At 36.4% G+C, this 14485-nt stretch overlaps 1 protein-coding gene across 1 annotated transcript; it reads left to right on the top strand.

Moving 5' to 3' along the window:
• Positions 1–1560: 1560 nt before the first annotated feature.
• On the top strand, positions 1561–13139 carry LOC149178198 (uncharacterized). Its single transcript, XM_089422018.1, has 3 exons — positions 1561–1701; positions 1788–2007; positions 12550–13139. Exons 2-3 carry the CDS (start codon positions 1818–1820, stop codon positions 13137–13139), a joined length of 780 nt encoding a protein of 259 aa, XP_089278144.1. The 5' UTR covers positions 1561–1701; positions 1788–1817.
• Positions 13140–14485: the final 1346 nt, after the last annotated feature.

Here is a 14485-nt window from a genome sequence, read left to right as displayed (position 1 = left end):
GTCTATTTATAACCTCTAAACTTACATTTTAGAATGTCCTCTTAGATCACATCGATAACTCTGTAGTCCAAGCAATAAGGTATTGGATCCCTTTCATCCATCAATCCCAACACTTCAACAACACGTTTTGTCAACTAAAATCAATTAGGATTTCAAATTTCAAATTCTAAATCTTTTAAAAGAATAATAATCAGTGCATAAACCATATAGACAAATAATCGATAGGTACACAAAATCCACCATAAAAACATAAGAGATAAAAACCTTAATAACAATAAAACTCTACTATCAAAATGCATAAGCTATTTTAATAATAAAAAAACAAAAAATCTACATACAAACAATATACATACATACACAATTAAACATGTAAAATAGAAAAAAACATAACAAACATAAAAACAATATTAGAGAAAAAAATATTTTTTGTTTTGATAACTTATTCCTCCTTTAAAGCTAACATTTAAAAACATTGAGAAATAAACCATCCTCATAACTTTACAACATTTCCTACACTTAAATTGTGATGAACGTTCTCAACAATATATAACATTAACTACACCTTGACATACAAACAATTACAATTACATTATAATAATCTCATAATTTATTTCTCTAAAAGTAACATTTAAAAACATTGAGAAATAAACCATCGTCATAACTTTACAACATTAACTACACTTAAAGTGTGATGAATGTTCTCAAAAATATCTACAACATTAACTAAACCTTAATGATTCAAACAATTACATTTACATTTACATTAGGATAATCCTATAACTTAATCTTCCTTAAAATTAGCATTTAAAAACATTGATAAACAAACATCCTTATAGCTTTACAATATTAATTACACTTAAAGTGTGAAAAATGTTCTTAACAATATCTACAACATTAACTATAGCTACAAAGGTGAATAATATGTGCAAACTATATGATGCGTATAACTGATATGATTACAATGTATATACACAGAGTCCAACATATAAGTTCATGCATGTATAAGATACGCAACAACAATGTAATAATCCACAATTTCATCGACGGAAGCGGCTAATTCGAAATGCATAAAACGAAATGATAATAAAACGCAGTGGCATTAAAGTGAAATGGGTGAATACGAATATTGAAAAGAAAGGTTTTGGTCAATTAAACCAAGGCTCGGTCCAAACCCTCCTCACCTTTTGGGTAAAAAAGTGGGTAAAAAATAATAATGAAAAGAAAAGTTTGCCCAATTAAGGCAAGGCTCCGTCCGACCTTCGTAACCTTTTCGACATTCACTGAAAATATTATCGAATTCATTGAATTCGACCTCCAGTATCGAATGATATTTCGATCTGTAACTTGCAACGTGATAGGTACTCTAATAGTTACAATCAGATTTAAAATTATTAAAAACTGCAAACAAAGTTACAATTATTAGAAAAGCCAAAGGTGAGGTGACCTGAACTTTTGGTGAGGTGACCTGAACAATGAATCCGAATCTAGCGGAGGAGACAGGGTGAAATGATGCAGCAGAATGCTCTTTTTTTAATGGCAGAGCGCGCCTCTGGTTGACTGTGTCGCGGCCCACCACGCGAGGCAATCAATTACGCCCCTCGAAACGAAAACAGCTAAATTTTCATTCCATTTTCCTCTCTTGAAATCAAGACATCAGTGGTTTGCACTTCATTCACAGAAGCAGCAGATCTACAGAATCATGTCGGTGGTGTTTTCCCATAGATTTCTTTTTGTTTTTCGCCCGTAGATTGACCGTATAATATATTTCTTATCGCTTTGTGCATTAGCTTGTTTTTGTGAAGTCAGCTTTTATAATCATGAGGTTGAGTTGCAATGGATGCCGAGTCCTCCGAAAGGGCTGCAGCGAATCCTGCGTTCTCAGGCCATGCCTCCAATGGATAAGGAGCCCAGAGTCTCAGGCGAACGCTACCGCTTTCTTAGCCAAGTTCTATGGGCGCACGGGTTTGATCAATCTGATATGCAACGGTCCCGAGCATTTGAGACCTGGTAATAGCAATCTAAACTCAGGGATGGGATGGGAAAAATATGCACATAAAAGTCACAAAGCTAAAGTTGCATACTTCTGATTCTTATATATTTAAAGATATAATATTTGCAATTACAGAACATATGTGTTTTTACTACCTAGGTTTTAGGAATTTTCTGTTTGCAGACCCTTGTACATGGGCTAAGCCATATTCATTTCACGCACGGACATAAACTCTTTGAAAACATCAGAGGTTCAAGAGTTTGTTAAATAGATTCAAGCGACATCCACAAACTATAGAGTATTTCTGCTCTTATGTAGAGAAGATCTTAAATATTTATTATAATTCTAACCGTATCTTCCGTAAAATAGTAAATAGTGATAGATTTTTAAATCAGCTGAGATTAGTCTTAGTTAGATACCTATCCAATCAAACCTCCTCCTGTAGTCCCAGCAGAGATTTGATTTTTAAAGCCCTGGATTCTATCAAAGTTATCCTCACAAAGATTTGAATGTTAAAACCCAATCAAGAATTTATTGAAGTCAGGAAGATATTGGATAATTGGTCATTAGTAGAGCAAGAGTAGTAGCTCAAACACACCATCAAGAATTATCTTGCCCCTACAATGTTTGGTTTGTAGATAGAAAGCTGTGTTTCAGGGTATTTGAATGTCACTTCGAGATCGCATTATGTAGGATGATGTTATGGTAGTCATAATAGTTCTATTCCATGATGTTGTTTGTGCGGTAACAACTCCACGGCATTCGTCCCCTTTTATGATGAAAGAGCAATAGAACATTGCGTCTGGCCTTTCTATTATTGTGTAGACCAAAATCAAGCATGTAAACGTCACTACAATCGGACTTTTGATTGTGAGAATCTTTGAACTTCCTTGTTAGCAAAATCTTTAGCACAATGTATGTTTCTGTAACCAACTAAAGAAACCTATTGCCTGCATGACTAAACTTTAGCTTGAGTGTAAAAATAGACCAGAATCAAGCATGGGAACATCTTGAGAATTAGACATCTTGTTATCATACTCTCTAACCTAATCCTTGTCTATATAACTAGGAGGAAAGACACAGCACACACAAACAATATCATAACATGAGTTGTGGCTCTTCTATTGATCACACAAACTTGATTTGACTTCACTTAGTTAACTCACACTCTAAATATGAACTGCACTTAATTCAACTTATCTATTCATGCATCACTCGACTTGGATCTTGCTAGATCTTCATGTTAGAGTAATTACAATTTCCAACAATCCCCCTTAATTACAACTGTATGACTCAACATAACATGACTCAACATGAGTCAACTATGCCTACTAAGCTTACAATAGAAATTGACTCAATCATTACTAAAATATATTTGCTAGTCTATGTCTCAGCAAGACTTACAAAGGCTCAAAAATTTGACAATTGTGCATTTTACTTTTCATTTCTTCAAAATTCTATATCCTCAAAATTGCTTCATTCTCTATTGTGCTTTCGTGCCATACACTCTATATTTCTTGACTTGTTGTTGCTGCAATTTTCCTTTCACTTCTCTTTTATTTGTTCTGAAAATAATCCAGGTGGATGTTGATGGCCACCCAGCTATCCCACTTGGACCCCCGCAACTGTCTCTTTCAGCTTTTCAGTTTCCTAAATGTAGCATAGTTTACTATTTTTAGAATTTTTTCGGTCCTAAACTTCCAGAGCCGTTTTGAGGCCCTAAACAACGTTTTTTTGGAAATCTGTGACCCATGTTGCTCTTCCAAAATTTATAGTTCTCGGATAGATCTTTCTAACGAGCTATTGTACGCGTCAAATGGAGATAGGGTGCCAAAGTCACGACCCTGGGAAATTGATGTACCAATTTACCCAAACAGGGCCCACAATTTGGCGTTTCATCTTCTAGGGTTAGGTTTTGGAATGCTAAGGGTTTTCCATTGTTTATCAACAATAAATAGGCCTTCGAGCCTCATTGTAACAGAGTTCAGAGGCATGTAGCCGCCACGTCTCTTCTCAGAGATAAGCTACCATCAGCCTAGTTGGTTTATTTCCAATTCTGTTTGTAAGCATATTTCAGTGTTTTCCATTAATGAAATGAAGTATTATTTCCACTGCATTTTTTGTATATGGATATCTCTGTATTTTGATGTGTCCTTGTTTAAATCCAGATCAGTGGTATCAGAGCGGTCTTTTTTTTCTCTATTTTTCTTTGCATGTCCCCAACGAGGTCGGGATATAAGGAGTTAGGGCTTGAACTGGTTGAACCTTTGCAAGACCAGCCTCGCAAATCCTGACGGCCTCCCATGGCAGATGAAAAGAAAGACGAAGGGGTAGGAGATCCTATCAAAATCTTGCATGAGGAAGCCCTCGAGCGACAATAGAACGCGATGATGGACAACTTTGCCCAGATTCTCCAGCAGCTACCCAGAGGCGACGCATCGGCTTCCAACAGCTACTCTGGAAACACCACACCATTTAAGGTACAAGTTAATTTTGAAATCCCCATCTTCGAGGGTCAAATAGACACAGATTCCGTAGATAAATGGTTAAATATGCTAGATGGGTATTTTTCTGTTGATGAATTTTCACGTCGAGAAAAGATTGTTTTTGCTCTTCTCAAAGCAGCCCCCCACATCAAGGACTAGTGGGAAACCTACTGCGAGCAGAAGGATGAAAATAGGGGCGTAATATTTTCAGCTGCACCCACTTGGAATTCATTCCAGGATGCCATTAAAGAGTAGTATTACCTTGTCAAGAGCTATGAAGACAAATACATCAACTGGACCACGCTGCAGCAGGGAAGGGACCAAGATGTGCCGGAGTTCACAAAGATTTTTCATACCCTTCGCACACAGTTGGGTATCAAATATTCTGAGCTACATTTGGTACTCAAATACCACGGCTGCCTACACAGATACATCTAGGAAGAGATGGAGTTCCTAAACATCTCCTCGCTCGGCACTGCGTACCGATATGCTGTCAAAATCGAGCAAAAATTCAAACAGAAGAAGCAAGACTTTGGATCTACAAATCTGAAGACCAAAGGACAAAGCCAAGGCGGGGTGACCCAAGACAACCCGTCAAAGCTGCAAGAAAAGAACAACACCACAAATCCAAAGAAGGACACAGGAAAGTGGTGTGAGTCCCACAGGAGTCCCACTCATAACACGAGTGAGTGTTGGACCAAGCAGTCACAAGTGGTCGAGTTGAAGGCTTCAGAATCAGGTGCATGTTTGGACCTTGAGTCAGAACTTGACAAGGGGAATGGCAAAGGGAAGCAGATCATTGATGCAGAGCCAAGCGCCATTGTTGCCACAACCAAGATCCAGAAGAATGAGCCTGAAGACCTAGAGGAGGGGGAATGCCTTTTCCACTCACAAATGTGGGTGAAGGGTTCGCTGCTACAATTCATTGTTGATAGTGGCAACCAAAATAACCTCATTTCAACAGAGGTCGTAAAGCGGTTAGGCCTACCGACTACACCACACTTGTAGCCATACAGTATCGGGTGGCTTCATGAAGGGCGAGATCTCAAAGTTTGCTAGCAGTGTCGCCTTCCCTACAGCATCAAGCCCTTCACAAACGAGGTATTGTGTGATGTTACACCTCTATATGTTTGTGATGTACTATTAGGCCAGCCATACTTGTGGAGGCGACATGCTGTGTATGAGTCAAGGCCTCATGCTGTCATTATTTCTTTGTGTAATTCATTATACAAGATACTGGAAGTAGCCCCACCTACCATCACCTCTTTGATCACTGCTAAGAAAGGCAGCAAGCTCATCTCCCAGACTAGGAAATTCATCTGTCTCGTTCGCTCCTAAAGAAAGGGGTAGATCGTCACCACATCCATGACCCCCGCGAAGGGTTCCTCCACGTAGCAGCATCCGCAGAGGGATATAGTCATGAAAGAAAACATGACAACTTCTCCTCACCCGCAGGGGTACCACACAAGTTTCAGGTGGGCAACAAACTCTGGTTGCATTGACAGAAAGAACGCCTTCCCATAACCCATCAGAAGCTCAGACCACTCCGACATGGTCCTTACACCATTACTAACGCTGTGGGAAATAATGCTTTGGAGCACAACATTCCTCCATTCCTTTGCTTGCACCTAGTGTTCAATGTGTACCACCCTTGACCATGCTTCCCACAATTACTGGACACATCAGAGATTGCAGAACAGCTCACCAGGGACCAAGTTCAGCAGATGGAAGAACTCAACATAATAAAGACCATTGCTTCCTAAGGGCGGAGGAATGATCCAGGTGGATGTTGGTGGCCACCCACCTATCTCACCTGGACCCCCACAACTGTCCCTTTCAGCTTTTCAGTTTCCTAAATTGTAGCACAGTTTACTATTTTTAGCAGTTTTTTGAGTCCTGAACTTCCAAAGCCATTTTGAGGCCCTAAACAACATTTTTTTGGAAATCTGGGAGCAACATGGGTCCATGGACTGATGTTGCTCTTCCCAAAGTTATATTTTTCAGATAGATCTTTCTAACGAGCTATTATACACGTCAAACGGAGATCGGGTGCCAAAGTTACAACCCTAGGAAATTGATGTACCAATTTACCCAAACGGGGCCCACAATTTGGTGTTTCATCTTCTAGGGTTAGGTTTTGGAATGTTAAGGGTTTTCCATTGTTTCTCAACAATAAATAGGCCTTCGAGCCTCATTGTAACAGAGTTCAGAGGCATATAGCCACCACATCTCTTCTCAGAGAAAAGCTACCATCACCCTAGCTGGTTTATTTCCAATTCTGTTTGTAAGCATATTTCAGTATTTTCCATTAATGAAATGAAGTATTATTTCCACTGCATTTTTGTGTATATGGATATCTTTGTATTTTGTTGTGTTCCTGTTTAAATCCGGATCAGAAAAACAATATGATTTTGTCTTCTACAACTTCCTCTTTAAATATTCATTCAACTGTGGATTTTTGCCACAACTTTTCATCTTCAAACTGTGTCTTTTGCTCTCTTTTTTGTGCTTCATATTCTTGACTGTCTTTCTTTCATATTTCTTGATAGCATAATCTTACCTCTTATTGACTCCATTGCTGAAAAATGGTTTTAATGCATTTTTCCTTGTTTTCTGAAACTCCCATGACATTCTCTTCACTTTCATCCTCAAGTAGTATTTCTTTATGTTTGTACTATGCACACTTAAGATCAATGTTAGAAATATATTCCTTATGGTTTGCATTGAGAGTTTCCTTCTATGCCTTATCTTCCACTACTTTACAAACTTATGCTGCTACATACCCATTGTCTTCTGCTTGCCTTGCAGACACAAGTGTGCTTCTCTCACCAAATAACAACACATCAATGCATTCTTTATGTTCCATCATGTGCAACCACTCATCATCAGTTAAATTATCTTCATCAAATTTAACATCAACAATTCTAATTATTGGATCCACCAAACTACTTGTTGCTCTATTGATAACTTTATCTATGCCAAATTGAGTTGTTGCTTGTTCATATATTGCTTCATGAGTAGTTCCAATTGTTTCATAACTTGATGCTACAGGGGAAACTTCAACCTTCAATGCTTCATCAAACATGGTGCTTACTATATTGCCACAATCGATCCATGTTTCATAAAAGAAACCACACATATCATCAACATAATGTTCATCTACCCTATAGTGGAATATCCAAGCATGCATGTTCTCATTGAAAATTCCAAACCCATCAGCTACAACTAGATTCATGAATCCACATCTTACTTTGCAGTCATCATCTGCATGTGTTTTGTCACAATGGGATTCACAATCATCTGCACCATCCATGTTATAGTGGAGTCCTTGAGAATTTATATGCTCTTGCTCTATTTCATCCACAGAGGCTTCAACTTCTCTCTTTGTAATCTTTTCTATGTCTTCTTCATCCATATGCATGTTTTCATAATGGGTTTCACTTTTATAGTCTTCAAGACCATCATCCACTTTGGAGTGGGATTCTCCAAGCTCTATTGTCTTCCTAGAGTCTTGCTTATATACTCTTAGATCTATGACTGACTTCTATGCTTGTGGCATAAAGTATTGTTGCATGTCACTCCCCCTTGCACCAAATTCTTCTTCCAAGATCTTACATGCTTCCTTGGAAGTTATAGCTTTTACAACCTTGCACAAAAATTTCTCATCCAATCCCTATTTTATAAAATTCAATGCTAAAGCATTGCATACTTCATCATATGGGTTGTTAGACTTTTATTCAATTAATTCTTTAGCTCGAAGAAAAGTTAGCATCTTGATAACCCAACGATCAAAATATTTACCTGTAAACATAGGAGGTGGTAGCAAATCAAAGCTACAAAAACAACCTCGATTTATTTGTCTACTACTAGAATTCTCAATTCCTTGGCTGCAGCCTGAACCTCTCTAAACATGGCAACAAAATCTGCCTCTTCTTTTCGATTCGTTTTCTTAATCTTCTTCAATCACGCTTTGCAACCCATGAATGTTGTCTTTCCTCTGTCTTATAGCTGGTTTCCTGATTGTATAAGGCTATCTTCCATGTCGCTCCTTTTGACTTTTGGATTTTATGAAGAGTAACATGACTCATATGAATAAGAGCATGTGTTTAACACTCTTCATAACAAGGATTGTCGCGTTAGTGCCCTAACGCTTCTAACACCGAAAGGTATCAGCGTGCATGTGAACAGCGGTAAGTTGACAACTTGTAACGCGGCTCGTTGTTGAGCCGTTGTGCGTTATAACGACTTATATACAATAGGGAAGGGTGTGTTCTAACTTCAACCAAAAGAAAAAATATTTTTATCTTCTCTCTCACAGATTTCTACTGATCCGCTCTCCCTCGCTCTTTGTAACCTCGCTTTGATGCCAATTTGTTGGAAATACAAAGGAGCGCAGACACACAATTGACATATACAAACAATATGATAACACGGGTTGTGGTTCTTTTATTGATCGCACAAACTTCATTTGACTTGCTCTTTTAAATTGATTACACAAACTTGATTTGACTTGACTTAATTAACTCACACTCTAAACAAACTTGATTTGACTTGACTTAATTAACTCACACTCTAAATTTGAATTGCACTTGAGCGACTTGGATCTCACTAGATCTTCATGTGAGAGTAATTACTATTTCGAACATCTGTGTTTTTGTAACCTACTAAAGAAATCTATTGCCCATCTTACTAAAAAATTTGTTGACTGTGAAAATGGACCAAAATCAAACATGAGAACCAAATTTCCTATTACCATACTCTCCAACCTAATCCATGTCTATATAACTAGGGAAGGAACTTAAAGAAACCGTACCCGGCAAGAACAAACCTCAAGCTAATGCTTAAACGTCATACAACTCAGCGATGTATGTTGCCTTCAACGTTATTCACGAAGCTCTCTCATATATATTGAAACAAGGCTAACGACAAAGCGAATACCAAGGCTGCTATCCGTAAAGTAAATGACACCATCCACTTCAAGAACAAACCTTAAGCTAGTGCTTCGACTTCATACATCTCAACGATGTAGGTTTCCTTCAACGCTATTCACCAGGCTCTCTCATGTATATTGAGACAAGGCTAACGGCCAACCAAATATCAAGGCTACTATGTGCACAGTAAATGACACCATCCACTAATAGCATTTGTATACGGAGTACATTGTCTAGTTAACTTCATCCGTGCATTTTTTTAATCTACGAACGAGAGCCAAAGCACACTGGCTTTACGACTAAAATACACTATTTTCAGACTACAAAACATGCATAACAAGGCTAAAGTCGAAAGTATAAAAAGCTTTTTATGTGTGTCATCTCGAAATCGCTGTTAGAAAAAATTCATTAACATTCTTAGATCTTCTTGGACCACTAGCATTATGGATACATAAGATTAGAAGAACAATACCTCTCACAATGTACATAGGATACAAGTTGTTATGCCTTCTCAAAGAGTTGTTTAAGTCAATAAAGTGATCTTGTCAGCCTACGAACAAGTAGGAATTCTCATCGATGTCAGCAAAGGTGGTTGCGGAATGCAAAATTTTCCGTGTAATTCTCTGTGAGGAAGGCACATTTCCAAATAGCATTCATCTTTGTTTCGGTGTAAGCAATACCCAATGCTCTTATGTCGATAACCATCCTGCTCTTAACTCCATGATAACTTTGATTGTCAAATTTATTACAACGGGTTACCATGTATAATCTATACTAGCATAAAAACATAACTGATAAAAGGTAAAGAAATTGCCATTCCATGCCATCTCAGTCTATCCCCGGGAGGTCTGTTAGAGTGGCCCCTTAAACCTTAAACACGAGGTATAATAACCTGTATAAAATCTTTGTTGAAAAACGAGGTATAATAACCTGTATAAAATCTTTGATGAAAAAAAGTAATAAACGGAAACAAAGTGTAATGTCATTTAAATCATTGAGGGAAAAAAAGTAACAGAGAAACAAAATGACAGGGTTTACTTTTTGATGGGAGAAGTTTTGGTTTTTCTCTCTGTTGGTTTTAATTCATATAAAAGTGATATGATAATAAGTTTAATAAATACAGAATAGAAAAATAGAGTTTCATGTGAGAAATATAAATGAAATTGCTAAATAGATGATTAGATTTAATTAATAAATTGATTTAAAATAAGTAAATAAAAATTATATGGAAAAAATTTGATGCTATGTTAGAGATTTGAAAAACATTGCACTAAGATTAACGTAGTCATGGATGGTGTAGAGTATCCCATTTGTAGATGAGAATATTTGTTTTATTACAAGATTTTTATACATTTATTGTTGTATTATCTATTGTTACTATGTTACATTAAGGAATGACAGTTTTATAGTTATATTCATAGAAACACATGCTAACTAAAGAAATATTTCATTAAAAATGAATCAACAAAATCCATAACTTATTGGCAAATGTGAAAAAAAATTGGATTAGTAAATTATGAAGAAAATTTAGAAATTGTGTTTTTTTACCATATAAGATTTGTAATATCATTGTAGGTTTATCAAAATGGTCACCTCATAACACATTGAAGAAAATATATTCATTCTCATTTATAGGAGGGAATTTCCCAGTCATATTCACATGGACCCTTTTATCCACTCCAAAAAAAATTATTTCAAAATCTAGGAAATAAATTAATTGTAGATTAAAAACTATATTACAGAGTGTGATGAATGTTTTCAACGACAAAACGAAATTATTTAGTAAAATTATATATTGACATTAAATATTAAATAGCATTTGCTAAGTCTCAGATGTAAACCTTGTGACACCAACTAAGATCATGATATTTTTACTTTTGCTCCCGTGCATTCTTTTACTTAGGATTTTAAGCATAGGATTCAAAATGGACCAGAATACTTCTTTTATTAGTGTTAAAAGAAAAATATAGATAATATAAATTACCATGTTAACTAAGTTCATTTTAATTGGATTGCAGGTTTAAAATATTTTGAAAATTTAATGAATATTAAAATATTTTGAAAATTTTGAAATGGATTGGCATCTGCAATTGAGCTACTCTCCAGCATCATTATCAAATTGGTATCATTATCGAATTCGCCATTCGTCAATTTGAATACTATTCTCAATGAAATTGGATCTGATTCACCTGAAAATACATGATTAGTAGTTTACTCACAAGGATTTGTTCATGAGCAAGCATAAGATGCTAATTCCGTAGTCATCTGAACAAAAATAGACAGCGGCTTGCACCCAAAAAGGAAAGGAAAGGGAAATAGTCGGGAAATTGAAAAAAAATTCTCATTTTTCATTTTCACTATTGTATTTTACGGCTGGAAGTCAAGAAAGTAAGGAAAGAGAGAATTTGCGAAAGTGCGCTGATCAGGTAAGGAGTTGTTGGTTTTCTAAATATGCCTTTATTTATCAGGAAGAATTTTGGATTTGAAACTAACCAACAATCTTAGATTTATGTTTGGAAAAAAAAAGAGTTTAACGTTGGAAAAAAACAGAGTTTTGGAAAAAGAAATGAGGTTTTTCTTTGATTAAATATATCGGTAAAGTTTTTATATTGTTTACATTTATCAGAAATTATTCAAAATTGGGAATGAAGCAAATTTAAAATGAATCTGTAAAGTTGTTATATTGTTTAGATTTATCAGAAATTATTCAAAATTGAGAATGAATCAAATTTAAAATGAATCGAGAAGAACACGAACAAAAAAAACTCATTGTGAGAGGAAGATAAATGTATATATTCAAGTTACCGAGACTTTTTGTGAATTGGAAATTTTTCATCCATATTTTTATAATACTATATTAAATCTGAATTAAACTTGGTAACTATACATAGAGCTTTTAGATAACCAAAAACCAAATAACTGATAAATAGACAGAGGGAATCTCTGTAAACTGGCCGAATCTATAAACTGAGTGTAACTGGTACTCATTATCTCCGACCATAACCAAAAGCCCAAAAAGGCTCTGAACAATTATTTTTATTTTCCATGTAAGGTAAAAAAAAATCCAAAAAACGTTTCGTATAAGACTGAAAACTTTAGTTTCTAGTTTCGTATAACTTATTCTTTGTGGTGATTGGTGCAGCTATGTTCCGGTCTCTTTTATATGATGCATGCGGCAGGATGTTGGATCCAATATTTGGTTCAGTAGGACTTGTGTGGTCGGGGAACTGGGCAGTGTGTCAATCGGGAGTGGAAAGCATCCTGCAGGGAAATTCGGCGTCTCATGTTGTCCCTATCGAAGCCATGGCCAGCGAGCTGCACAGAGTAAAAGCCAAAGACCGATTCAAGCGCGTCTCGCGTGCAAAACCCAAACGAAAACTACGCAAGAGTGCACTGATTAACAAGTCTCATATTGTTTCGACTAGCAAATCTGACCGCTGGTATGAAGTAACAAACAGCTTACAGAGAGCAGCAAACAATAGTAAATCAAGCACAGAACTGCAACCAAATGAATTCGTTACTAATGATCGAGCAGAGATGGAGTACTGCCACGATCTGATCTGGAACCTCGAAACTAGTCATCCTGAAGCTGAAGCTCCATGTAATGCTGTAAAGCTAGAGCTTACCCTTGGTTATCAAGGCTCCACTTCTCCTACTCGCATATTGTTAGCTGATAACCTCCGTTGCAGGGAAGCCCATTCCAGTCAGTTCATGGAGAGGTATCTGCGGTGACTCAGTTTTCTCACCAGTGTATGGGCATGGCAGCTTTTCCGTAATTATAATTATTGTATATAGGAAATATGTATAAACTTTAGTGGAACTACAGTAGCTGTATTTGGTGGAACACCATGGAAGCCATCCCCTATTGTCAGTGTGAGTGTAGCGTTTATAAAGAGGAGTGTTATACAATATTTAGAAAATTTGTATATGCATGCAAGAAATATCGTCCTACACTGCCCCCTGAATATCCACCTTGTAGATTATTACATTTGAAAGTTTAGGATCTATCTGTATTTATATTTTGATTTTGAGATTCTGTTCAGGATTAGATTCTTAGCCTAGAATTAGAAAGCAGTGAATATGGGTTTGAAACAAGCTGCGGGTAAGGCCAATGTTCAGTTATATGATAAGAAATATAACAAAAGCAAAGTCAAAGTTACTGCCGTATCACTTGATGTCTCGCAAGCGTATCTTACACTTCAATATTCGATTTGGTTATATTTTTATTTTCCACTAGCAACCCTTCTATTCGACATACGCTGAGATGAATATATTGACTGCATAATTTGTTAGATCAGAAATGTGTTCTACAATTTCTAAGGTCATTCCTAGAAGTTTATGTGCTTTCACTTTCTCAGTGATCAGACAAAGATTTAAGTCAACGAGATTCGTAGTTTAGATTATACCAAAGCTTTGTCCATAAATCTCTCGAACGATTTCATTAACAGTCGAGGATATTTTTTATCTTGTGGAGAATGTCTAGTCATCATATTATCAGTCACTGAGAAAGCCTAGTTGGCACGATGACAATGGTCAGAAGTAACCACGAATCTGCGAAGTCAGTAACTAGATGTCAGTAAAGATATTGAAGCCACTATTTACCAAGAAGAAAGATGCTGACTGGAAAATGTAAAAGAAGTAGAGGTCCAAGTCCACTTCACCCTTATACTCGACCAATCTTCTCTGATAGCATGGACGAAGTCGGATTACTGGAATGTGAAGTTATTTCTACAACTTCAATATGTCACCACTTTACATATTCTTTGAACCATATGGAAGTGTTAAGAATTATATACCAGAAGTGTTCTTGTGTGCGTTCAAGAAATTTGCCATCAACACTTATGTGAATTCAAGAAATTTCCCATTTCCCATTAGGAACAAATTTGAGGAAATTTTCCTTCGAGATCGAGCTCATGCTATTTAGCATGACTTTAGAGACAATCCGGAAGTGTACAATTAGGATGCCAATTAAATTTAATCTTAAAACATTTCGATCAATGTGAAAATTGATCTCTCATTTCGATTGATGTGAAAGTAGATCGCTACAACGCTTAGATGAGATTTTTCATAAGCGTAAA

This window comes from Pinus tabuliformis, chromosome 4_1, assembly GCF_031772625.1.
Source record: "Pinus tabuliformis cultivar Carrire ecotype Pingquan chromosome 4_1, CPIR1, whole genome shotgun sequence".
In the NCBI taxonomy this organism is placed as follows: Eukaryota; Viridiplantae; Streptophyta; class Pinopsida; order Pinales; family Pinaceae; genus Pinus; species Pinus tabuliformis.
This window is presented reverse-complemented; position numbering and strand designations above follow the sequence as displayed.